Source organism: Acomys russatus, chromosome 6 (genome assembly GCF_903995435.1).
Source record: "Acomys russatus chromosome 6, mAcoRus1.1, whole genome shotgun sequence".
Taxonomy (NCBI): domain Eukaryota; kingdom Metazoa; phylum Chordata; class Mammalia; order Rodentia; family Muridae; genus Acomys; species Acomys russatus.
The window spans coordinates 49025870-49053309 of NC_067142.1; the positions used below are offsets into that span (position 1 = coordinate 49025870).

Here is a 27440-nt window from a genome sequence, read left to right on the forward strand (position 1 = left end):
CCAGCAGAGGGCACACCAGCCAGGGACTCCAGAGAGAAATCCCACAACGCCTTTTCCTCTTCTTCCAGCTAGAAGCAAACTTAAATGGATTACAGCCGCAATTCATGTCTTTTACTATAGGTATCTGGCCAGTGCAGAGTGTGCTGAGGCCTCTCACTAGGCAACTGATGCTGAAACTCACTGAATACATCAAGCTTTTGCAAGCAAAGAAATGAAATGCACATGGATCTGACGAAAAAAGTGTCTCTCCTACTCACCCCTTCCCCCGAAAGGCTTTTGCTTTTAAATATTTTAAGCAAAGCCTGACTCAAGTCACACATTTAATATGGATAATTTTAAAGGCCTGTCAGAAAGAGGGGGTGTGGGCACATAAGACATATTTGTATTTTTATTTATACTACTTCCCACAGATTGAAAAAAATTCAAGAGCACTTCTCAAGAAAAAGCTTAAGCTAACTCAAGCCTGCGGTCTGGAGCCGCTCTTAGGCTACAGCGCCCTCTGGTGTTCGTGTGGGCTTTTTCCGATCACCTCCAGGCAAAAGGCAAGCCACTAAGGCCCAAGTCTACAGCAGGCTTTGTTGGCCAACTAGTTAGGGTCTATAAAGTGCCAGTCACTGTGGGGATTGGGACAGAGCTGTATTTTTAAGAGACACGATTTCCTTTTCTGTTCTTAAGGACTCTTGGTCTAACAAGAAAATGGAGTGTAAACTCAATTACAGTTACTTAACCAAACAGGCCACTTCACCTAGTTTTTTCACTAATAGGCGACACACAGCTGGGTTGCCTCCCTTCGAACTGGCAGGACAGCTTTAAGCCACAGGGAACATTCTGAAGTCGAGTCAACATCCTAAAGTGCACAGTGAAACTTCATCCAGGCCTGAGATTTGAAAAACCATTTTGGTCTCATTACCTAGGCCTGACTCGGTGAGCTGACATTTCTTAAGCTTCCCATTTCTGTCTGAAAATGTACATTACTTTCTCTAGCACCACAAGGAAAGAACTCCTTACATGCAGTCCACTGTAACATGGCAGGAATGAAGGTGAGAAGTCATACTTAGGACTCTTGGATCTTGAACTGCCACACTGGAGTCAAAGAAGCACGTCCTTCAAGCCTTCTGGGTAGGTGAGGAACAACAGGGGCAGGTGGGGAGTAGCAGGGGTAGGTGGGGAGCAGCAGGGGCAGGTGGGGAGCAGCAGGGGCAGGTGGGGAGCAGCAGGGACAGGTAGGGAGCAGCAGGGGCAGGTGGGGAGCAGCAGAGGTAGGTGGGGAGCAGCAGGGGCAGGTGGGGAGCAGCAGGAGCAGGTGGGGAGCAGCAGGGGCAGGTGGGGAGCAGCAAAGGGAATCTGAGGTTGTGAAAATGTTTCATCAAGAAAACAGGAACTCAGAACTGGTCAAGCAAGCACAGATCAGCTAGACTAAGAAAGGCCTGTTACCCTCTGTCATGTTATTTCCAGCTTTTGTCGGTTTTCCCTATTCCTGTCACTGTTGCTTCCTAATCAGCCATGAGATCTGGTGTAGGCGGAAACAGACTTGCTTCTAACTGAGGAACAACACAAAAAAGATGGGAGACGCATGATGACATCACACAAGACAGTAAGTCCATCCTGCAGACTCTTGTTGGCTTTGAGAAAGCCACCAGCTGTGCTGGGGAGCCCGCATGGCAAGGCGCAGAGCACGGCCTCCATCATTCCTGTAAAGGCAGAAGCATCGCAGGCGTAGGAAGCTACTGACAAGGTGAGGGAGGAGGCACATTTCGGTGGCACCTCGCTGAGACTGCAGCCAATAAGCCCATGCCCACTTCACTGGCTTGTAAAAATGTAAGATTATGAGGGCACTGTTACAAGTTGCTAATTTTAGCATTTGATGATGATTACTACAGATTTCAAAATATCTTTATTTTAAAACATTTTATTATAAAAGTAATACAAAAAAAAAACAAATGAAATGTGGAGAAAAGGCAAAGCCATCCACTTACTGCCCTGCCATCTTAGTATGACCACAGTTGGTGATTTGATTGTCTATTTTTATCGGTGTGTCATTTGCATCCATGACCACACTGTAATGCTCTTGTGTCCATTTCTTCACTGTAGCATTCTCTCTGTACCATTCATGGATACATGTCTATTGACTACAGCTGGGGGATGGCAGAGGCATGTACAGGTTCCACCATGCTGACCATATCCTTGGTGTAAATCTTCATGCAAATGTACTGTCTCTGATCAGAATGTTCTAGACTAAATACTCTATATTTGCAAACAATATAGACTCTTCTGTCTGAGAAGGTTTTATTCTGAAAAGAAAGCTTATGAGTTGGACTTGCTGAGTCACCTTGACTACCTCTGAGATAAAAGACGAAGCAGGCAGATGGGCCTCAAATCCAAACTTTCAGGAAGAAAATCAGCACCAAAAAGGCCAGCTGTCATCTTCTAAGAGAAATATTCTGTAACACAAAGGAAGACGATCAGAATGCACCTAATGGAGAATGCATGGAAGAGTGAAGTTAGAAAGACAGTTAACAAAACTGTCCCAATTAGGCTGACAAGTGTAGAGAAAACATATGCCAGATATGTATTTAAATGCTCCTGACAGAATGGTACCTAACTTAGCATTCTCTAATTAAGTGTTCTGATTAAAATTATTATTGGCCTTTGCATTTCACTTCAGCTACTCATTTGGATGATTTTACAAAATGCTCTGGAAAAATATGAAATTCCCATAGAACAAGAGAATCAAATTATTTCTCCAAAAATATCTAGCAAAACACAGCTTTGCATAAGGCAGAGCTCATCTTTTGAAGACTAAAAACCAAATTTTTTTGTCTTAAATTTTTCACATGGCAAAGGAAGTGGAAGTTGGGTGGCTGATCCACACTTGAGGTCAGGCCATACCTTTCTCTCCCATCACTGTTTCCTGTCAGTTCCTTCAAAACTGACCTGAGGGTCTGGCAGCATAAATCCATCGGTAAGTTTATAGTAGACTATGGTGGAATCTGACTCCACTATGGCCAAAGTAAAAGACATCGGCAGTTCTGGATCACCTTGCAATTTTCTAGAAGCCTTCAAGATTTCCCTTATCCTGAAAAATGAAGACAAAGTATGTTTGAGACTCACAGTTACTCAATTAATGATAAGATTAAACAATATAAATTCTTGAGGGAAAAGCAGGATGCACTCATAATGCTAAGGCAATATCTGTAGGTTCAAATGTAAACATCTAAAGTGGTCTTCTCACACAGAATGCCCTACGAAAGGCCTACCTACTTACTATCCTTTTCACTCTCTCTTCACATTAGCTGTATCTGGAACCTACAAAACACAACACTAACGGTGTTTTGTGCATCTAATTGATTAAGAACCACAGAAGTTATTTTTTCAGTTTCCCAACTTGGTACCTTAGTGGAACAAAGTAACACTTGGGTCTATTATTTTAAATAGATTGCGGGGCTGTTGTAATGGAACATGCCTATATTCCTAGCCTGGGAGGACCACAGAAAATTAGAAATAAGACTACATAGAATTCCAGGCCAGCCAGGGCTTACACAGTGAGACTTTGTCTCAAAATATCTGACTATAATAAATATGTCCCTTGCTTTTGCATAGGGTTTACAACTCCTACCTATGTAATCCTCCTATGTAATCCCCATTGGTCACCCACGGGTCCAACTGTTCTCCTGTTATGACATTTGTTTTTTGTTTTTTCTCTCAAGTTAACAGGGGGAAAACATAGTAGTCTTTTATATTACCATCCTTAAGATTTCTGATATCTGTTTTTTCACATGATCCTCTGATACCATTTCCTTGCTAAACAATTCCATCCTCCCCTTATACTTTTTGTTTAAATTGTCAAACATACTACTTTTTAAATATTATTTATGAGTGTGAGTGTTCTGCCTGCACATATGTCTACTCATCATGTGTGTGCAGTACCCACAGAAGGGGGTGTTGGATCCTCTGGAGCTGCAGTTACCAGCCAGCTTCCATGTGGGTGCTGGGAACAAAACCAGAGTCCTATGCAAAAGCAACATTGTTTTTAGCCACTGAGCCATCTCTCTAGCTCCTCATATTGTGTCTTTCCCAGTATGCAACACATATGAAGCCTAGTAAATGCCCATAAACCCAGTATTGGACAAACTGAAAGTAAATTTCTTCAAGAATTTCTAACTGGCAGACTATGATGAGAACAGGACAGAGACAAAAGAAGAAAAAACAAAAACAAAACAAAAAACCCAACAACTCATTAAGACAGCTTTACACAATTTCTCCTTTTAATGATATGTTATTTTTGTTTAAATTAAAGGTAGGTGTGTGTGAGCACATGCCTGAACATGCATGTGTCTGTATGTTGTGTGTATGCACGTAGGTGCAGGCACACACATGGTGTATGTGTATATGTATAACGTGTTCATGTGCACCGTGTGTGTGTGTGTGTCGGTGTGTGTGTCTGTCGGTGTGTGTCTGTGTCTGTGTGTGTCTGTGCCTGTGTCTTTCTCCTAAGGTAAAGAACCATATGGGGATTTTATATTTCATCCTACAAATGAGGACAGAAATTTCCACTTCAGTCACTGTTGCTCTCTCATTCTCAATTGCTAATTGTTTTCAGGCTCCTAAACAGCAAAACATTTAGGCTTACCCAAAACATCTGAGGTTAGAGAGTTGTAAAGGAGGTTTTGTTTTCAGAGCCGAGGGAAATTACTGCCCAAATTAAATGGAAGTTCCCATCCCTGAGCTCCTGTTTATCCCACTTGGTGGTATGTGTGGGAAAACTACCAGGGCACCTTCACAGGAACAGAGGACACACTGGTATCTAGCTACTACCAGACACATTTGGGCAATCTTACAAACTTTCTTGCTCAAAATCGTGTCTGGTCTACTTGGAACATGTGTTTAATATAGAGCCATAATCTTCCTAGTCATGACTTTATTCTTTGTTTCCTTTACAGTATACAGTATAAGCTCACAAAAATACTGAAGCCAACCAGCCATGCTACCTTGATCTATTAAAAACTATGGATAACAACGGGACTCTGAAATTCTACTTTAAAAACCATACATGACTGTTAACACACAATGAAGGGTAACTTACTTGATTTTCAGTATGTGTGAAACCTTACTTAGAAACTAGACCACTCTCCATGTGAGCATACCCTCTACATTAACAAGAAGGATGTCTTTTCCAACAGTGAAATCTCAGAGAGAAAATCTCAACTAAAGAAAGGGTATGTTGATAATAATCATAGCTGTTAAAATTTGATGCTGATGACAGACTTTCCTTTTGATAATTCTTCACAGATGACCTCTGTACGCTGAAAAAGGGGGTTGCTTTTTAACAACTTAATATAACAAAATTGACAACCAGTCTAAATCAAAGACAAAGTTGACATTATTTGGCTAATGTACTGAGACAAAATTATTTAAGCCTTTATCTTAAATTTGATTTTTCTCTATGATCCTAAAACAGAGACTGTGGGATCTTGAAGATTGCAGTAAGGACAAACTGAGGAAAATATTACTTTAACTAAAAATGTTGAAATAAAATGCACCATAAATTAAACATCATATAAAATGTAATCCACAGAAGTGTCTCCTGTGTTCACCTCAACAGCCAAGCAGGATATGCAGTGAGGCTATCTGAAAAGGCACTGACTCCTTCATCGGGGCCACCACACTGTACTGGAAGGACATGCTTTGGTGCAGCTCTGGAGCAGCTCAGAGCTCACTTGGCACTAAGGAAGCTGCGCCCTTCCATGGGCTCCGTCCTGAAGAAAAGCTCCAGGGGGACAAGCCACCCCTTTTCGAATCTAGCCAAAGCTTCCCAGTTTAAAACCAAGGCAGCTGAGCTCCAGGGGCTGCTGAAGAGTCGAGTGCCTGGGTGGCTATCCACCTCACTGGGAAGTCATTGCGCTAAGGAAGGAAGGGAGGGAGGGAAGGAAGGAAGGAAGGGAGGGAGGGAGGGAGGAAGGAAGGAAGAAAGATGAGCTCACTTTCCCCCCTTAGGGTAAGAAAAAAATGTATTGATTGAAAGAAATTGCCAGGGTTAGGGCTTTGCAGAGGCTGCATGAGGACATGTGTTCTGATTACAAAGGAGGCCAAAGAGTATACGGCTTTTTTGTTTGTTTGTTTGTTTTTCAAGACAGGGTCTCTCTGTGTAGCCTTGGCTGTCCTGGAACTTGCCTTGTAGACCAGACTGGCCTCAAAATCACAGAGATCCTACTGCCTCTGCCTCCCGAGTGCTTGGTTTAAAGGCATGCACTACCATGTCTGGCCTGGTACAAGTCATTTTATCAGCTTCTAGACTGCAGACATCAAATAAACTTGTAACAAAATCCATGCTTTCCTAAAGGACTATTTTTAAAGTACAAAGTCATAATTTAAGAATAAATGTAGCATTTATGTGTTAAATCTCAGCATGTGTGGAAGTATATGCCTACAAGCCCAGTACTCAGGAAACTGAGGGAGGATGGTCATCACTCAGCCATCTTGGGCTACAAAGTAATACCATGGTAGCCTGGCCTATAGAGTAAGAGCCTGTCTTGAGAAAAAAAAATTAAATCAAGCAACTAATAATTATTAGAAATGATGTAAAGAAACTTGGTTCTCCTAACCTTTTATTTTATGAAACACCACATGGAAACAGAGGGTGAAGGACCAGGGTGCATACGTGTGAAAAAGAATACAAAGATAGGTGAGGAAACTGGAAGGCATTGGGAGATGGTGGCATCAGACTGGTGACCTTTCTCAGATGTGCACTGCAGTTACAGTGGAAAGACTGGAAATGGTGAGGCTCTGCAAATGAACAGCAGTACCCAAGGCTGTGTCCCTGCCTCTGCCTATCTCTCTGGTAAACTCTCGAAAGGACAGATGGTTAACACACATCCTTACATTCTTCAGTTACTACCTATCAAGTCGCTCCTCAGGGACTTAGTCACTCAACAAACACTAAGCTCTGTGTACCATGCACTAGCCGAGGCACTGGGGTAAAGCGATGAATAAAGAGATGCCTCTGTTTCTAGTGGAGAAAGGCAGACAGTAAGTAATCAAATAAGGCAAGGATCAATTAATGTGCCGAGTGTAGTAATGTAATAAGTAAGTCCAGAATGTGAGGCCATAGCTCAATCCAGGGAGGAAGCTGAGGCAGAGACCGTAAGAAATCGAGGTTCTGGGTACACTGTACAGAAGGAGAGTATTTGCTGATTACCAGTTGTCAAATATGAGGAATAGAAAGTAATATATGTATTTCTCTTTGTCGCCCCCTTATATACATATGTATATAGTCTGTCCCCTTCTCTTCTCTTCTTTTCCCTTCTCTCTCTCTCGCTTCCTCTCTCCTCTCAGCCCTCCTCCGTCTCTCCTCTCACCCCTCCTCCCACCCTCATCTCTCGTCTCCTCTCCCTCCCCTCTCCCCCTCTCTTCTCTCTCTCTCATATGTCTGTGTGTGACTATGCTTCAGAATAAACAAAGTTGCTATGTACTGACCTGGAGAAATCAGAAGGGCAAATCAGAAATTCTCTTTTGACATGCTAATTAGAGTCACCTTTTAGATCACTGCAGACACAACAAAAAGAGATACATCCATGAGTTTGCAGTTCACAGTGCGAGTTGAAGGGGAAACAGAGATATAAGCTGTGGAGTCATCAACATCCTGATGACATTCAACCACAGATAGAAGGTGATGCTAGGGAGCCAGTGTGGATAGAAAGGCTCTGCGGCCTAGAGTCTTATAACACCCAGAGACCAGAGCCTTGAACTGGTTCAGCGGAGGTAAAGAAGAGAACAGGAAGGCATCAGCACACATCCTCAAGCACCAAGGACTCTTGCACTAACAGCCTCCCACAGCCTCCCAGGCTTATCCATTTGTTTTCCTTACGGAAGACAGAGATGAGCACTGTTGTCCCTGGCGTTCCGACTCACTTTCTGTCTCAGGACCCTCCGCTGTGTCCTAAAGACCTGGAGGTGGCAAGACTCCTGCCCTAGCTTTCTCTTACTTCCCAATACCTCAAATTCCTTGCTCCTTTCATCCTTACCAGGCTGCTTCTCCTGGAGTATTGCTTCCCAGAAGGCTATGTTTAAACATTCTTTCTGCTTCTCCTCCCCTCTCCTCCCCTCATTCTCATCTCCCGCTGCCCATCTCTGCCTTGTGCCATCCACATGAACATATGAACTGGAACACAAACCACAGACCACTCTCACCAGGTGTAGGTAGCCACTGCCTCTGCCATTATTACATACCCGGGCACAACAAAACAGTCATGAGCTTCAGGCGTTCCTAGGCTCAGTGATTTGTTTGGTGTACCCCATGACTTCTGCAAAAAGCCTCTGTCTCCATCTCGATGTCTGTGCTTCTTTCAAATGACCTCACTTCCAGGGAATGGTCTCAGACTCCCCATCCCCTCCTATACCATTAATAGAGATTCAGGTCTCCTCCTAGACACATCTCTCAGTACATGAAGTCACACTGAGTATAATCTGTTCCTCTCAGCCTTGGACTCTGAGCATCTTGTAGGGAAGGTTTGATACTATGTACCCTTGACTCCAAACAGCCAATATAAAGGAGAAAAATCATGAGCAATCTGAAATGTACTTAATCTCTCCCCAAACCAGAACATCCTCCTATTCTGCCTTTCAATAGATGATAATTACATTCATATTCACTTATATTCACTGTATCTAATGGTTTAAAAAGTATAATTATATACATCTTAACATTGCTATCATTTTAGTGTAAGAACAGTAAATAAAAATTTAATTTTCTCTATACAGCTCAGTGTTTTAATAGTATCAGTTTTTCTTCTCCCTGCAAATCTATTAACGTCACTGACATACAAATTAACTTATCCATTTATATTGTGTGGGAAACTGCTGTGAGATCTTGCTGGGACAACACTAACAGCTGATAAAGTACTTGTATAAGTAATCGTGTCTCTTAAAGAAAAATTGCTATTTTCTTCAAAAGCTATGTAGAGAAAAGAATAACAAAGAACTACAATACATTTAATTCAGTGTAGGAAGAAGGAGCGTGCGCTGCTGGAGAGCACCATGGCAGACAGGAGATGGGACACCTGGATGAGCTGGGTTAGCACGCCCAAGACAAGCATCCTGTGGTTCCCACACTCTTTCATTGCCCAAGAATCTTGAGTCTTGTTAGCCTAGGATGACAGGGCTTAGGCTTCAGCTTTCTAGAGTAACCTGGAAGACAGGTCAGCGTGTTGAAGCTGCTTCCTAACTTCAGAGTAACACTCAAACTAGAAGCCATGCCAAGAACGAGGACATCTGACATGCTTTTCTCTCTCCCAGAGAATGCTACTGTTTGTACAACTGGGAGATGCCACCCTCATTCCCACTGCCCTCGGACACTGAAAAAGCTGTATAGCTTAGCCAGGTTTGAGATATCAGCAATGCACAGCTATTATTGGGAACAAATAATCATCATCTTTACAACAAAGGAGATTTAACATAATGTGAAGGCAGCACTTGATAGCTCTTTGCAGATTTTATAATCGCATAAGAAATCAATTTTACTCAGATCACTTAACCATCAGAACTACAGAAAAGCTTAGATGTGCAGCTATGGTTTCAGCTTCACCCCTCTACTATCTTACTGAAGGCACTAAACCAGTGCTGCTCACCTTCCTAGTGCTGCGACCGTTTATATATAGTGCCTCATGTTGTGGTGACCCCCAACCATTAAGTTATTTTCATTGCTACTTCCGAACTATAATATTGCTACTGTTATGAATTGTAATGTAAACATCTGTTATGAAGGATATCTGTATTCCACCCCTGTGGAAAAACAGTTTGGCGCCTAAGGGGACTGTGACCCACAGGTTGAGAACCACTAACTAACTGCCATTGAAATTGAGAAAGGTCTATCAGGAAGAAACAAAACACAGTTAGTCAAAAAATAGAAAACTCCTTTTTCTCCTCTTCTTTTCCTCTGAGCCTTGCTATAAGGTGCTTAAAATATTCCCCTCTACCTATACTGAAGTACTTGTTGTTCCCCTAGCACAGTGGTTCTCAGCCTTCCTAATGCTGCGACCCTTAGACACAGTTCCTCTTGTGGTGACCCCTAACTACTTTGCTACTTCCATATGGCCAGGCACTACAATCCTGACTTCGGTGTGATTCTCAGCAAACACCAATGCAGGGTCACCTTTCTTTGGAGGGACATATAATCTAACAGCTGTGAGTACATATCATCATGGTAAAACCGTTTTAATTTTTACCCAGAGACACTACCTAAACATAAATTTTACTTCATTTTCAAAATCCACATCAAAAAAGATAGGACAAACCTTAAACTTTTGCAGGCTCCCTTGTAGTATCATCTTTTTTTTTAAGTGTATGTGTGTCTGTCTTTCTATCTGACTGTCTGTGTATCTGACTGTGTGCGTCCATTCATGCATACATGTATGTGTGTGCTGCATAGGTGCACACATGAAGGGACCAGAAAGGATGAAGAACGCTAATTGTTCTCTCTGCCTTATCCTTTAAAATAGATTCCTTCACAGAACCTCACTGTCCGGGGAAGGCTGGCTGGCCAGCAAGCTCCCAAGATCTGCCCCAAGCATTAATGTTAGTTATATACCTGGCTCTTTACATAAGTGCTGAGGATTTGAACTTGGGTTCGTAGGCTTGCACAACAAGCACTCTTACCCACTGAACTATATCCCAGTCTTCATCTTTAAATCCATCAGCTCTGTGACCTCTGCAAATCTATGACCATTACTTTATAGCACTGCTTTGTCTGGGGAAATGCACTCACCTTCATAGGCATTTACCAAAGTGTTATATGGACTCCTTAGACTCCTGAGAGTCATTTAAGCAGAACACAAGCTGAGGTCCCATCCATATGAACACACCATGCTAATTCATTTCATAATGCAGACTACAAATTATCTAGAAAATATTTTTAAATGAAATAAAAAGAAACAATAGCAAATAGACAACTCGTATTCCATCAGCACAATGTCCCCACTAATTAGAAACATTCTGCCAATTTTATTCTCCCATTGGAGAACAATAATTAAAGTTAAATAAACATTTTCAGAAGGATACACAAACACACACACTCACAAACAACCTTGTCAACTAAAAAATGTGACACACTATTTTAACTATACTTATGTAGACCTGCATCTATTTGAGGACAAGTACTTGAATAATATAATAGAATCTGCCTGTCTAGTGCCAGAAACTATGAAAACAAAGCCACCAGGTCCAAAGCCTGGGAAAATAAGTAGGAAATGGATGTTAAAAAGTCCAGAAATTCTGGGAACTGTACTCAGATATACAGTGACATTAAGAACTGATATTCAGAACTATTACCTTTTAAAGGAATCAGCAGATAGACACACTACAGCATAAAGGAAAGAAGGAGCCATGGAAACACATCTGTCAGTTTGCTACTCAACACTCAAGCAGCAAGACAGCTACTGAACGGCCTAACACATCCAGAGGATGGTTCGTCTACACTAGGGAAACACTCTGTAACTGCATGTAGTCAACATGAAGTACAGTGAATAAGCAACAGCTGCCCAGCTTTACAGACCCAAAACTATGGCTGTATACTATGGGTTACTCTGTAAATACGTATGAGCTGCAATAGACGGCTTACTCCTTTGGCTCCGTGGCTTAGTATGCTTCTCACTTCCCCATTAGTAACTGCTGCTCCTGGTGCTGTTAGAGACACAGAGCAATCAGAACAACAGTCTTAGGGAGGTAAGCAGCGCAGCTTCGGGTGGCGCCTTGAAACACGTGCGCTCTGTGGTGTGTGGCTTGTCATTGTTTCTAACAATGAGAGCCAGGCAGAATATTCTTAAAATAAAGTTAATGTTCTTGTTGATCTGTCAGTCTCACTCACACTTCAACATGATTGCTTGTGTGGGAGTCAGAGGGGAAAGCAGCACTGATAGGCAAATTATTATGAAGTGAGACAGTGTCTACGTCTGAGAAGGAAGGAGCTATTCCACATACGGGGACGGGTCTGAGAATGCTTTAAAAGGTCTTGGTCATGGTTATGTGAGTTGGATGGGTATGTTATGATAACTCATATTTGTAACTATGAGATCTTCTTACTGATTTTATTTTACAATAAAGGATCCTTTTTAAAATTCAATAAAGAAAGAAGAACGAGGGGCTGGGGGGAAGCTTAGGCACTAAAGTGCTTGTTGCACAAGCATCAGGGCGTAAATCTGATCCTCAAAAATCCCCATTTAAAAAATAGAACAACAACAGAAACAAATATGAGGCCATGTGCCTACAATGCCAGTACTGGGCAGGCGGAGAGGACAGGAGGTCTCTGGTGCCCATTGGCCCACCAGCCTAGCCTTTTTGGTGAGTGCCAAGCCAGTAAAAGTCACAGTAAACATTTCTATAATCTAAATTAGCCTCTGCCAATTATACACACATATCTCTTCTCCTACACTGCCAGGCAAGTATAAGCTGACAGCAATTATCCTCTACGATACCCTAGCAGGAACAGTCAAGAGGTACGTCCTAGTCACTCCACCTCTAGGCTTCCACCTTGGGAGAGCTTGCAAACCTGAATACAAGCGCTGCCTATATGGCTGTTCATTAGTGACACATCTGCAACTGCGTGAAGCCTTCATGATCTAGAAGACCTGTTCCTCTCGCTCACCCTGAGTCCTGGTCATTCCCTTGGCTCCTCCCTCTCTCAGGCAACCTTACCAAGCACCTACTCTGACTAGACACTTAGGCTGACAGCGCTCGTGCTGCTCAGTGAGTTGCAGTTCCCCTAGCACAGTGCTTCTCAACCTTCCTAATGCTGCAACCCTTAAACACAGCTCCCCTTGTGGTGACCCCCACCACTTTGCTACTGTTATGAATCAGAATGCAAATATCCAATATGCAGGATAGCTGATATGCAACCCCTTTGGAGGTCATGGCACAAAGGTTGAGAAACCCTACCCCACGAGAACATGGTAACAACAGACTTTCCCTGTCCTAAGATTACATGCTTATCTATACTCTATTAGCATTGTTACTCAACTACTTAGTAACAGGGATTCAGACACAGTCTCCCAAACACATTCAATGAAATACGTGAACAGATAATCAAGTTTACTCCTTCTCAAGTCTCTGAGGGAGTTGAAGACCAGGTAGCTTAGTTTTACAATGAAGCTTAATTGTTTAGAGGTTAAGATGTTTTTAGGTCTGGAAAGGTGTTCTAAGTTGATAATGACGATATGTGATGGAGATGGATTTACATTCAGAAATTTAGATGCACCAAGATAGGAAAGATGTCTTCTTCAAGGCTGTCAAATACAAATAGCCAAAACACTAAGAATGTAACATCTATATAATTCCTGATTGTGTCACAGTTCTTCTTGCCATAGGTAATCTATTGTATATATGTGCAATAATATAAATGTATATGTACAAAAATAAAAGTCTTAAAGTAAAAAAAAAAAATATGTGAACAGAAGACAATTTTGTTCTTACTCCCACCCAATATAATCAAGCCAGAAAAAAAGGAAAAAGAAAAAACTGTTTTCCAACATTTGGTACTAGAATATAACTTTCATGACAATAATTTGCTCAATATAGCATCTTTCCAACACATAAAAGTTGCTCAATAAATACACAGTGAATGAAATGGAAATAAAACATACAATATACCTATACAAACAACCAATGAGATTAAGAGCACAATCTTTTTTTTTTTTTTCCTTTTTTGGTTTTTCGAGACAAGGTTTCTCCATGTAGCCTTGACTGTCCTGGACTCACTTTGTAGACCAGGCTGGCCTTGAACTCACAGCAATCTGCCTGCCTCTGCCTCCCAAGTGCTGGGATTAAAGGCGTGCACCACCACATCCGGCTTAAGAGCTCATTCTTTAGAAAGATAAAACAGACAAACACTTAATCAAATTAGTCAAGGATAGGGAATGCCTAACCTAGTAAAGCTGGAGATGAAAGGAAACTGTGACAGACACTAATAAAATTCAGAGGTTCATGAAGGAACTATTTGAAAACCTACATTTCAACAGATTGGAAAAAATCGAGACGAAATCAATAGAAATATACTCTATCAAACGTAATAAACCTAGTGGATATAAATGACTTAAATATATCTATAAAGAACTATGAAATTCCAACTTTAAAAAAACTAACTACATACAAGAAAAACCACAACAGGATTTCACTGCATGTGTGGAATTTGGGAATTATAAGAGGTGATAAATGAAAAACTGATGAAGGATCCAACTGTTGTAAATGATTTTGTGGTTATTCGTAGGAAAATGGAAGCCCTTTTCCTCTTATATCATTTAAAAAACAAACAACATCGACTCTCTTTGTAACCTTTTAAAAATTAAAAACAGACCTTTACTTAGAATTCCAAGCAGGAAATATACCTTAAGCCAGACACAAAGATGATGATTATAAAAGAAAGGATGGACACACATGAATATATTTAAGTTAAGACATTAATCATTAAAGCATAGCTCAAAAACAGTAAGGGATGGGTTTAAAAACTGGGAAATAAAGCCAATGAAAGATTATTGACAAAAACATACAAGAACTTATAAAAGTGAGGAAAATAATAAAGCCCACAACAGTCTAACAGCTGATAGGTCTGTTAAACTGAGACTAAAAGTACTCACTCACTTGTTATGGCTGAGGGAAGCAGAAATGGGTGTGGGCACCACCGTCTGTAGCCCCTCCCCTTCTATCTCAGTGCCAAGGAGGCAGATGAGCTGTAGTTCTGGTATTCCTACACAGTTTACTTCATGCCAGCTTTTGCCTGTAAGAGCATCAAGAATGGACAAATGCATTCATTGGAAACAAAAGATAAGCATTCTAAACTTCTAATCCTCAGGTGAGCAAGCTTCACTCACATGCAACCTCCTCTCTCTGCTTTTCTCACCTTTTCCAGGGCCTAGTAATTCCCAATGTAAATGAATAAAGAAGTGTAAAAGTAACTGCTAAAATTAAGTTACTGAAAAATGTTTGCTTATTATGTGTGAACAATGCTATATGACAACCCAATTCCCCAACCTCCCCACACCCCAGGAACAAAACAATACAAACAAGCAACTTACTCTCCATGAGATCCAGGTAAACCAAGAATGCTATATAAACTTGGGTGGCATCTCCTATATCTAGTTCCATCATCTCTAAGTACTAAAAATCAAAACATAATTATTAAGTAGAGAAGGAAATAGCTCAGTATCTTTCATTCAACAAATACTCACTGAATGTCTGTATATTATATATACATATATGCATACATACATGTATATAAAATATCCTCCAGATTTAATGGAAGTTTAAAAAATGTAAGGTCTCTAAAGAATGTAACGGTCTCTGTCTCTAAAAATGTCTACAATTCTTAAGCACATCCACATGGCCTCCTTTCATGCATCTAAGACCCGACTCTTATCAATCACAAAATCTAATAATGTTTAAGTCCCTTATATAAAATGCAAGAATATTTACATATAATCAATTTCTGCAATCTTATACATTTTAAACCATCTAAAGGTTACTTATAATACAGAATGCAATCCAAGTGCCACACAATGTTTAGGAATAAGGACAGTATGTCTGTACATATACAATGTAGAGGAATTTTTTTTTCAAATGTTTTCATTTCAAAATTAGCAAATCCTCTACATATAGAGGACTAGCTATACTTAAAATTTTTAGACAAATGACAATTATTAAAACTGTATGAGTTATAAAAACAAATGACAGAATAAGTCAGAGGAAGTGTTGCCGGGGGTGGACTGGTGAATGTTTCATGACAGACTGGATGCAAAGTAAGCCTCAGAGGGCTTTAGTGTATGGAGAATAATAATAGTAAAATGTGATTATGGAAAGTAAGAATACACTACAGATCTTAAAGAGTCTATAAAGAAACAAGTCAACCAGGAGCAGAGAAAAATTAGATTTTCATGGGGTTATGTTATGGGAGGCCTCAACTTCTCTAGCATCTAATTTGCACGTAGAAAAACTTTGCTAAATTCTTAACCACTCCCACTCTTGAGCAGGAATTATTTAATTGAGTTTTAAAGCAGCAAACTACTTCCTTCAGATTTGCTGGCTGTAATAGGAAAAATCAGAAATGTACTCCTACAGGGAAAGCCCTGGGTGTCCAAACACAGCTGGGCACGAGCATAAAGAAAGCTGACACACAGGTGAGACATTTGAAGACCCTTGGGTGTGAGACCTGAAGTCACTGTCGCCCACTGGCCGCATGGTAAATGTACAGGCTCAAAAGAAGGGCTCTGTCTGTCCCAAATCTCAAAAAGTGCTTGACAATGGTACTGAGACATGACTTTGGGGACAGGCTACAAGGTCTAATTTGTTGATCCTGGGAGAAAAAAACATCAACAGGAAGATTTGGTGGCAGGTCTATATAGCCATTAATGTCACTGGGGAAAGAACCTACAAGTAAGAAATTTGTGTAAAGGCAACAAAAACCTAGACAGAGTTTTAAAGGTTTATTTACTTATGAATATTTATATAGTGTTTTATACGTCAAATGCCTTATATAAACTTCCCTATAAGGTTAATTTTTAAATGAGGAGACTGTAATATACTGAGACAAGTCAAAAAAAACTGAAGCACAATGATATCAACCAAGTCAAAGCAAACCTAAGTTGGTAAGTAATAGAAATAAGATTCAAACTCGGGAAGTCTGAACTGGAGTGCATGTTTCAAGTCACTGTTGGTGTCTTTCTCTGCCCTCTCCCATTATGGCACTTAGTAACAAGAAGTGGGGAAAGGTTTGTCTTTTCATATTTGTAGTTTCAAATACTCCCTTCTCTTGACTGTTTTCAGACGCTTATCTGAGTTAGTAACTCTCAAAAGGAAAGTTGCCGTTTTATTAATGTACCAATCCTCACAATTCCTAAACAGAATACTGTGGCTTTACGGATACAAAGCACCAATTTCCCAAGCAGAGGCAAGCAAAAGGCTATCCTTGTTTTCCTTGAGGCCAGTACAGAAAATATTCATAACGTCAATAGCCCTCTGCCCTGTGCAAGTACCCAAGCTGTCTAAGAAATCTGAAAACTTAGGATTCTGCTCCCATACAGGATCAAGATGCACACACTCTGGGCCTAAGGCTAAGTGTGATGTGCCTAAACACGTTATTTGCGGATTCCTAGCTCTCAGCCAGAGTCCACAGACTGTTTTGATCCGTTCATCTCAAACAGGACTGTCTAGTTAGGAAAAAACGGGGACTAGTGGAGGCTTAGCAGCAGCCTATGGATTAAATGTGGCTTTGGCAGAGGGATAACAATGGTGCTAGTCCGCACTATAACTTATTAAAATAAACAAAAATGATACTGCGGGAGATTCGGGTCTCCCCGCCCCCCACCCCCGCACGACTGCGACCTGCGCCCTCCGAGGAAACAGGGGCCACAGAGGGAGAGCGGTGAGGAAGGCCGGTCGGTGCCCTGCTGGCCTCGCGCCTCCTGACCTTAGGGTGTGTGCCCATCCAGGCGTCCTCGGGAGCCCACGTGTGGGTACCGCCGCCGCCACCGCGAACCGGACCCGGGCCAGGGCCGCTACAGCCCGGGGTAGGCTCGGAATCTTTGCGTTCCTCCATGCTGCCCGCACAGACAGCCGTGGTGCACCGTGAACCCCGCCCGGCCAGGAGCCGAGTCCTGAGCACAGGAGTTCCGCTTCCCGCCGCGCACACAAGGAGGAGAATTGGTCCGGCCACTCCCTCTGACCAGGAGAGCTGGCACCAGCTCCGACAAGCCACCCGCCTTTCCCCCAATCTTGGCAGGTCGTTGAAGAAGTTCACTGATAACCTGAGTTTAGGTTCCTCAGCCTATCGTAAGTGCGTGTTCTCGTCTGGAAAATGAAGCATTCTTAAGTCCTCTTTGCCTTCAGATCCTGGTCTTCAACTCCTGGGAGCAGGAAAAAGCCACCCCCGCCCTCCGCCCCCGCCCAGTTCAATGCCCTACCGTCAAAGTTTAAAATAAAAACATAGTTTTAGAGCAAACCTACCTTTCAAGAAACATGAGATGTTGAACAGGTATTGAAAGCTAACAGTGACTTAAAAGCCAAAGATGAGAAGAGACCCTTCAAACTGATAAGTACCAGGGCAGGGCAAGTGGGTTTGGATTTGCCTTGAGTAAAAAAAGGAGCCAGTGGAGATGCCCGGTGTATATAAACTGAATCGCTCCTAGTAATGAGGACAGACTGAAGAGAAAATGGGTAAAAGCAGGGAGTGGTTACAAAGTCCAAAGACCAAATTAACCATGACCAGAAAGGCTTCCAAAATTAAAAGCACCAGGCAAGATAGAATTTGTGCTTCAAAACAAAGTGGATTAAAAATCTGGTGTTGAAACAGACAAGATTTTAATGTGACCATTACAACCATCAGCAATGACGTACAACAAAACATATTTCCAATCTCAAGAGACAAACCTCAGAAAAGGGAAAATTTAAAAACCCAAATAGGCTGCCTGGCAGTTGTGGCGCATGCCTTTAATCCCAGCACTTGGAAAGTAGAGACAGGAGGATCTCTGTGAGTTCGAGGCCAGCCTGGTCTATAAAGTGAGTCCAAGACAGCCAAAGCTACACAGAGGAGACCCTGTCTCAAAAAAAGGGGGGGGGGCATCCTGTAACTCAAGATTTTCAATGGAGTGAAACTTTTGCTTTTATGAGGTGCCAGGCATGGTGATGAATCCTTATAATCCTAGTATTTGGGAGTCTGAAATGAAGAATTGTGATTTTTGAGGTCAGCCCAGTCTACAGAGTGAGTTCTAGCTTGACCTGGACGATATAACAAAACTTTGTCACAATGAACAAAGCCTTAAAGCTTTGCCACAAGTTAATGGAATAGCAAAGAGAATGGGTTGAAAATATTGAAGAAATGATAGCCAAATTTTTCACCAATTTAATGAAATAAATTTGCTAATACAAAATGATAAACAAATATCAGTTAAAAGAGGTATGAGTAGCTGAGCGTGGTGGCACATGCCTTTAAGCCCAGCACTTGAGAGGCAGAGGCAGGCAGATCGCTGTGAGTTCAAGGCCAGCCTGTCTACAAAGCAAGTCCAGGACAACCAAGGCTACACAGAGATGCCCTGTCTCAAAAACAAAACAAAAGCAAAAAAGAGACGAGAGTTTATGCTATTTCAAACTGTTGAAAATGAAAGAAAAAGAGAAAACATTGAATGTATCCGAATACTAAATATAAGAAACTCTACCTACCAAGGTTCATATGAAACCATTATCTTTGTCTCCACAAAATTGCTATTGAATCCCCCAAAAGCAAATACTACTAAAATTAAGAGGCTACCTGAAATACTAAACACAGACACTAATTCAAGTGATTAGAATTGAATAACCCTTCCCTTGGCTCCTAAGGATTTAAATCAGTGAAAGATTTAATAGCACTTGGTTGCTTATCAGAGATGGGAGATGCTATAGTTCAGGAAAGAGATCTAAGGAGATTAGATCCTATGTGAAGAAGACTTGAACATCTCCAAGGGAAGATGTTCTGCCTTACAGTTAGAGGGTAAAGAGTAAGTAGAGGGTTGGAGGGAAGACAGAAAGGGTAATGAAAGAACTAGAAACTTTTTTAAAGGTAGATTAAATTCTATAGTGTAAAACAGTAATGATATATACACACATATATAAGGTGTTTCCGGCCGGGTGCGGTAGTACACCGCCGGCCAGTTGTGGTGCATGCCTTTAATCCCAGGGCTTGGGAGGCAGAGGCAGGCAAATCTCTGTGAGTTCAAGGACAGCCTGGTCTACAAAGTGAGTCCAGGACAGCCAGGGCTACACAGAGAATCCCTGTCTCATAAAAACCAGAAAGAAAGCAGAAACAATACAAAGTGCTTCTGACTTCTAATTTTGCTGTCAACTTAAGTGTTAAACAAAAATAGAATGTTTGCTGCCAGACTAAGAAATGAAGACTTTAAAGTAAGCCTTGTCGGTCAAGAATGGCTAAGAATGAACACAAAGGATTCGAGACTCTTGTGGCAAGCTTAGCATGAACTCTACCAGACAGCAGGGTAGAGTTTCAGCTCTGATAGGCTGTAGGAATTTTCCATTTGTAAATGCTTCAATAATTCATTAGATTAGAGTACTGAAGGGCTTAGCGGGGGAAAGCAAGGTAAGCAAGTAGCAATGAATACAGTTCCCACCTGAACATTATGTGTATCCACATTCTGTGTAGCCTGGCACTTGCAATTCTGGTTTCCCAGGTTGATATTTGAGCCAGGCCATTTTATTCCTACAAAAAAAAAAAAAAAAAATCAGTAATATCTATGCAGAGATCTATTAATTCAGTTAGTCTCAAGAGAAAAAGCCAACACTAAATTGTGATGCAAAGTGTGTTAAAGAAAAATAAAGGCTTTTGCACAGCAGTATATAAGATAGCAGCCCCAAGTTGAAAACTATGTAGCATTCTAAATCAGCTTTTTATTCATTAACTCTTTGATTACATCCATATGTACGTTTATGTAATTTCTGTTTTGCACACAGACCATATGACTTTTCATTCTCTTGTTTCAAGAATAGGGGAACTATTAATTCTTCTAGTGAAATATTTGAAAAGCTATAATGTTTTCATATGAGCATATATGAGCGTGGGGAACATGGGCTGTGCGACCAGGGAAACAGGCATGCAGCTAGATAGAGGCTGAGACATGTCTACACCCTAAAACTCTCAATCTCAAGACCAGCAGGAGTCAGGATCCCTCCCTCTCCTGTGCCTTCATGCCTGCTGCTCTTAGACCTGTGACCCCCATCCTCACAATTCTAGGTAGTCACATAACCTAGCACCTGGAACTCCTCTCCACGCAAATGAAGCATTGCCAGCACCTGGGCCCCAGCCAATGATGCTCACTCACCCAAAAATCCTTACCAACTTCCCCAAGGGTTGTATAGCCCCTCAGGTCCCCAATAAAGAGAGCGTATCACTGGGAGAGCTGCTTTGCTACCAGGCCTGTAAGCTGGAAGAGCTGTGTCTGAGAAAGCTTTCTCCCTCTGGGCTTTCACCTCCTGACTGGGATCCTGCAGACTCTACCTGCTGGGCTAAGCTCCATCCCTTCAAAGACAGCACCTGGTCACATCTGTGCCTGGATGCCCCAAGGGAAGAAGTGGATCCTGGGCTCTGGAGGGAATTTTCAACAACCACAAAAATATCTAGAATAAGCCAAATGCAAGCCTCTGATTATTTTTATACATTTAAAAGTGTAAACTAAAGCCTCCATTTACAAAATCAGGGCATAATATATTTCATTTTAAGGGCTAGTTACATTTAGAACAAAAGAAAAAAAATTATGGTTCTCAGGATAAAATCAAACAAGTAAGGGCTGGAGAGATGGCTCAGAGGTTAGGAACACTGGTTGCTCTTCCAGAGGTCCTGAGTTCAATTCCCAGCAACTACATGGTGTCTTACAACCATCTATTAAGAGATCTTATGACCTCTTCTGGCCTGCAGGCATACACACAGGCAAAACACTATATACATAATAAATAAAATAAATCTTTTTTTAAAAAAATCAAGCAAGTTGTTTTTGAAGACTGTTACTGATTTTCTTAGAGGTCATCAGTTAAGGTCTAAATACATGGATAGAAAGACTAAGCACCGGCAGCTTCAATATTGTACAAAAGAAACTCTCTTTAAATTGACCTATAGATTCTACCAATTTTAATTAAAATCCCCAAAAAAGATTTTCCTAATAGTGGTTAAGCTGGTTCTGAAAAGTGAAAATAAAGGAGCAAAAGCAATTAAGAATTTTCTTAAGATAAAATAAAATGGATCCAACTGCTTATGAGACTCTACAATTAACAGAATATGGTGAACCAGGATGTGTGTTGCAATACCAACACTTGGGACGCTGAAACAAGAAGAATGTGAGTTTAAAGCCAGATGAAGAAACAGAAAAAAAGAAAAAGAGAAGGTGATACATTGGCTGTTCTGTAGATTAATAGATGCACGTGTGCATGCTTAAATAATAACTGGCTTTGTAAATATGAAAAGTTACCAAAATCAATTCATCGTCCTCCAAACATCCAGTCTCTGCTCTTGTTTGCAAAAAGGGAGGATAGGGGCACAGTGGTCATGTGATCAGAGGGGCTACAAAGTCTCAAATCTGCAGGGCAGGCTCCAGGCTGGCAGGCTGGGAGGACACCTAGAAAAGGATTGCTGTTACCGCCTTGAAGGCAGCCCGGAAGCACAACTTCCTCCTTGTTTTGGAATCCCATCCTGTCCCCTTAAGACATTTAGTAGATTGGATGAGGCTCAGCCACACAACAAAGAGAAGTGTGCTTAGCTTAAAGTTCACTGAATTGAATGTTAATTACACCTGAAAGAAAGAGAAAAAAAAAAAAACCCTCACAGCAGTCTCTATACTATTTGGACTAAGTCATAGGGCACCCCCTGCCCAGCCATGCTGACACCTAAAGTTAATCATGAGGAAAAGAGTTCTAAACAGAACAGAGACACTCAGTACCCTGAAGCTCAATATGCTGACAGCCCTGGGAAGAAGACTGGTACCGGGCACTCATTTCATTGACACATCATTTTATTTTTTGGATTTTATTAGCTTATAATATAGTTTATTATAATATAATATTGTGTTTAATAAATATAGAACGCAAAGGGATGATAACGTGGTAATTCTGTAAATGAAGAGATGTACATGCTTAAATAATATCTGGCTATGAAAAGGGATCAAAATCAACCCACAGTCCTCCAAACATCTCAACTCTACTTATATAGTCAACATGTTCTTCCAATGTGAGTGTACAACCTCTCTAAAGAAAGCTGACTATAGGCCGGGTGTGGTGACGCACCCCTTTTAATCCCAGCACTTGGAAGGCTGAGGCAGGTGGATTATTGTGAGTCTGAGGCCAGCCTGGTCTATAAAGTTAGTCCAGGACAGCCAAGGCTACACAGAGAAACCCTGTCTTGAAAAAGAAAAGAAAAGAAAAAGAAATCTGACTATAAACCTACACTAAATACATGAAAATTGAAAATATGATATTAGGATTATTCCAGGAATACTTGCTATCCAATCATGAAGACCTGAGTCCAGGCCCTCAGCACCCATAAGAAAGATGGCAGAGTGGGATGCATCTGTAACCCAGCCATGGGAGACTAAGGGCTTGCTGGACAGCCACTAAAGAAGGAGTGAACCCCATGTTCACTGAACTGTTGGAGTGATATTTTTGTACACTGTGTTGAGTACAGGCCGGACTTTGGCATTGTCATTTTAATGAAGTAGCTCCTGTCTCAATGTTTTGTAAGTACTACCATCCATCACCTTCTGATTCGTTTTAATAAAAGTCGAATAGCCAATAAACTAAGGCAGGATTAGGAGACAGGAGAGGGAAGTCTGGGAAAGAAAGAATCATGAGAGGAGTTACCATTGGGACACGGATGAAGAAGCAGGTGCCAGGGTGAGACTAAGATGGCAGATAATGGGCTACAGGCCAGAACACGGATTTAACATAGATTAAGAGAAATGAGTTTGCCAGTTGGGGACAACAGCCTTGTTTAAGGCCTAAAGCTATTATAAATAAATATAATAGGTCTCCGTGTCATTGTTTAGAGCTAGCACGGGCATAGAAAAGCCATATAGTTACAGTGGACAGCAACTGAAACAGTCAGCTGATGCCAATCTCTGGCCTCCACATTCATTGTGGGAAAAAAAAAAAAAAGCTCAGATATATTGTTAAGGTAACAGAAAGGAATAAGAAGGCAATATGGTTTCTTAGTTTTAACTCACCTGGTTTATAGCAAGAGGAACAATGAACAAATGATGACTATTAAACCAAGTATTCCTTAAGGTAAGGGAATCTCAGTTTTAAAAGTTGAGTGGATGTACGGGAAAGAAAAGAAAGAAGAGAGAACCAACATCTCTGCGAAACCCTTCTAAAAGGTGCCCATCACTACCACCCCTGTAGAAATAACCTCGTCTTTCTCTGCTGTAGCTGGGACAGACATCCTTCTGCCATGGTGCTTCCAGGAGATGCTTACCCAGTGTCTTCTACAAGCTGATGAGGCTTTGAGAGTTTCTGTAGGAGGACGGAGGTGGAGGAAGTGGATTTTAACCCACTAGTTATGAAAGTCTAAGCCTCACGGAAAAGGGTGTTGACTCCTCTTCACAGAGCTTAACCAACAGAGAGCCACTGGGGGACAAAGGTTGTTATTGTTGTTTCAGAAGCGGGGTCTTACATAGCCCAGGTTAGACTCCACTGTGATATGTAGCTAAGGTTATCTGGGACCTCTGGTTCTTGTCTCTAGTCTCTATCTCCTTAGTGTGGGATGGGGAGCCTGGCCACTATCGCACTGAAGATTCGGAAAGCAAAGAGCAAGTTAAGGCTTTCTAAGAGTTGTAGTGAAGGAACAATACAACCAGTAAAAGACCGTGTGTGTCAGCTCCAAAGGCTGACTAGCCTGGCGGTGAGGATCCTGAGCTGCCAGGGTCCCCAGTTGAGCCTGCACACAGATCCAAGGCTGTCCTTTCGTAGCACAGTTTACCCTGTGCAGTCGTCAAGAGTAAATCACCCCTCCTAGCTAAGTATCCCAGCGGTTTCATATTGCCAGCTGACTAGGCATTGTGTCCAGCCTTTGTCCTTTCTTCTGTCCTCCATTCTCTCTCTTTTCTTTGACACATGTGGCTCTGCCCACCCTTTGTCAGGTTGGCTCATTAGGGGGAAGGGCCATGTGAATCTTTTCCTCCCGCACCTCTTCACTTAGGAAGGGGCTCCTGGGGCTGGAGAGATAGCCCAGCTGTTAAGAGTTCTTAGCGACACCTTTCTTGGAAAAAAAAGGGGGGAAAGTGGGGGTGCTCCAGGATAGTGTTCCATTAGGACCTTTTTTCATTTGGGGTCTAAAATTCTCCCAAGTCTTCAAATTTTCAGAAAAAGTTGTGTGTCTAAGGAAATACAAGCATTCTGCCTCTGTGAAAGTTTTAACATTGTTTCTTACCGCTGTGGGAGGTTGGGGAGATGGCCCAGTTTAGAACTCTAATCTGTCAATAGGTGCATTATGAACTCCTGGGTACATCGCGTCACCCTGAAGGACTTCAGACTGCGGTTTGCAAGAGCAGAATAAATTTTCTTGGAGTTGTACCGTTATGTACACACACACACACACACACACACACACACACACACACACACACACACACACACACACGCCCATTGGCAGACAGGGCCACACCTCAGCTCTGGAGGAAGCCGCAGACCTCAGCTGTACAAGCGCAGCCGGGACAAGGGGAACTTTCCCGTGGAACTCAGGACGAAAAGCCTCACGGCGTCGACCTGTCCGCAGGGCGGAGCGCGGGGTGAGAGCAGGCGGCGAGGAGTCGGTGCATCGGGGACTCCGGCTAGGGCTGGGGGGCGGAGGGTCCCGAGAGCTGCTGAAGTCCGTGCCCGTGCGCGCTCCCGCCGTCCTGGTGCAGCTGCATCCCCTGTGCCGCTGGCAGCATCGCCACCTTCCGCCGGCCGTGGAACATGGCTGCGCGCCGCGCCACCGTCGCCTGCGCGCTGCTGCTGCTGTCCTCCGCCCTGCTCCCCCGCGGCTGCCGGGCGCGCTTCACCGCGGAACCCGACTCGGATGAGGACGGCGAGGAGACGGTGGCGTTCCCCGAGTCACCCCTGCAGAGCCCCACGGTGTTCGTAGCCATCCTCGCTCGCAACGCCGCACACACGCTGCCTCACTTCCTAGGCTGCCTGGAGCGGCTGGACTACCCCAAGAGCAGGATGGCCATCTGGTGAGCGGGTAGGGGTCCTGGGCCACCGCGGAGGATGCGGGCAGCTTGGCGCGCACACATCCTCGCCGCCCGCGTGAGTCCTGGACTAGGCGGGCGGTGGGGCCGGGAGGGAGGTGAGGGAACGTTTGGGTGAGAATCCGGTAACCTTGGCTTTCCTCATCTCCCTCCTCTGCCTCGCCATAAGGGACTCGAGGAGACCTCCTCAGGAAGACTTTCAAACCCTCTCTTCAATTCTCGAGTTTTCTTCTGTAACCCCAGCCATTAAGGGAAGGGAAAGAGTGTCTGTCGCTTCCAGATGTGATACACAGAATTTAGGCAGGAAAGGGGTCCGCAGAGACTAGGGAGACTGGAGAGTATAGCATCCCGACTTGCAGGTGCCAGGCTTCTGCTCCCTGCTTAACTTGGCTCCTGGTTTCCCCGTGGGTTATCTGAATCCAGGGATGGAGATTTTGAAGCTTTGTTTGGAGTCTTTCCAATCACACCACATTGTGGGCCGGCCTTCCTTCGGAGTTCCAGAAGGTGCCTGCCTGTTCAGCCTCCTGGGACACATTCCTGCTGCAGATGCAAACTTCTGTGAGGTGCTCTGGGGTTTATGTTGGGACGAGATGGGGCCTCCTTTGGGAGGATACACAGCCAAGTGTTGTCTTGAGGTTAAAGAATTCCGTGCTTGGTCCCTTTGTATTTGCTGTAGACTAGGACAGGGAATCAATGGCAGTCTGTCCCCTTCCTTCTGGAGACCTCAATCTAGTTCCACGCTGTTAAATCCAAGCATTAATGGTGGAGTTGGCCAGGCAAACTGTTAATGATCTACAGAGAAAGTGAAGTCTGGCCGGGGAAGACAAGCAGTCCGATTAGTAGACAAGCCTCTCACCCCTGAGAATAAAAAGCTATGGTCACCCCGGAACTTTTTCCTTTTTTTTTTTTTTTTGAAAGGCGCTGTCCCCAGACAAGATGCATTCTAAAACAGAGGTGGCCAGAGAGGAGGAAGGAATTGGCAGCCTAACAGTACCTGCTAGGAGAGGAACCAAGGTGTGAAAGCAAAGGAGTGGCATAGCACAGCACTGTGGGCACACTGTTTCACTATACACCCGCCATACGTGCCTGCTTCCACGGCGAAGAAAGTGTTATGTGCAAAGAAGGCAGGAACGTTGGTGAGCCGGTGAGCCGGTTTGCACCCCCGGTGTGTGTGTGTGTGTGTGTGTGTGTGTGTGTGTGTGTGTTAACTACTTCCATGCCTGAAGCATTTCAAATCTCAAATCTAGTCCTGCTTTCATTGCGAAAGAAATCATTTACACATGGTTTTAGTTTTTATGCACTATTTAAATTCTTTTTCAAAAACCTTGCAGTATTTGCCATGAGGAGTTAGCAAGAGGAGAAGCAAGTGCTGAGACCCAGCTAGGGCCACAGAATTAATAAATGGTGTGTTGACAAAAGCAATGCAAGGAAAGAAAGTTCAAGGGCGTAGTCCACAGTGGTGAGAAAGGCTGCAGGAGCAAGAGATGGCTAGTTCCACTGAATCCACGCTCAGAACGCAGAGAGATGGATGTGGATGCTCCCCTTGGTGTCTCTGGTTTACTCAGTCCAGGACCCTGACCCGTGGAACGGTACCTACCGCCGACAGTCTGGATGGGTCTTCACGCTTCCTTGCTGGAAGCAACTTCATAGACACATCCAGAAGTGTCTTTCTATAGTGATACTTTGATCTAGCTGACAATGAAGATA

General features: G+C 42.8%; 2 protein-coding genes across 3 annotated transcripts in view; one reads left to right on the plus strand and one right to left on the minus strand.

Annotated features, from left to right (window-relative positions):
• Window positions 1-1957: 1957 nt before the first annotated feature.
• Window positions 1958-17701, minus strand: Tsen15 (tRNA splicing endonuclease subunit 15). Of its 2 annotated transcripts, none has more exons than XM_051147569.1 (5): window positions 17444-17701; window positions 15057-15138; window positions 14623-14758; window positions 2935-3076; window positions 1958-2441 (listed from the first exon to the last, which is right to left on the minus strand). In XM_051147569.1, exons 1-5 carry the CDS (start codon window positions 17570-17572, stop codon window positions 2421-2423), a joined length of 510 nt encoding a protein of 169 aa, XP_051003526.1. In that variant the 5' UTR covers window positions 17573-17701; the 3' UTR covers window positions 1958-2420. The 2 variants fall into 2 exon arrangements, with proteins under 2 accessions (XP_051003526.1, XP_051003525.1); XM_051147568.1 differs by having other exon boundaries at window positions 2890-3076.
• Window positions 17702-25147: 7446 nt separating this feature from the next.
• Window positions 25148-27440, plus strand: part of Colgalt2 (collagen beta(1-O)galactosyltransferase 2) — a 92852-nt gene continuing 90559 nt past the window's right edge. Inside the window, exon 1 of the mRNA XM_051147571.1 lies at window positions 25148-25718. Within this exon, the coding sequence (XP_051003528.1) occupies window positions 25459-25718 (260 nt within the window). The 5' untranslated portion in view covers window positions 25148-25458. The remainder of the gene's footprint in view (window positions 25719-27440) is intronic.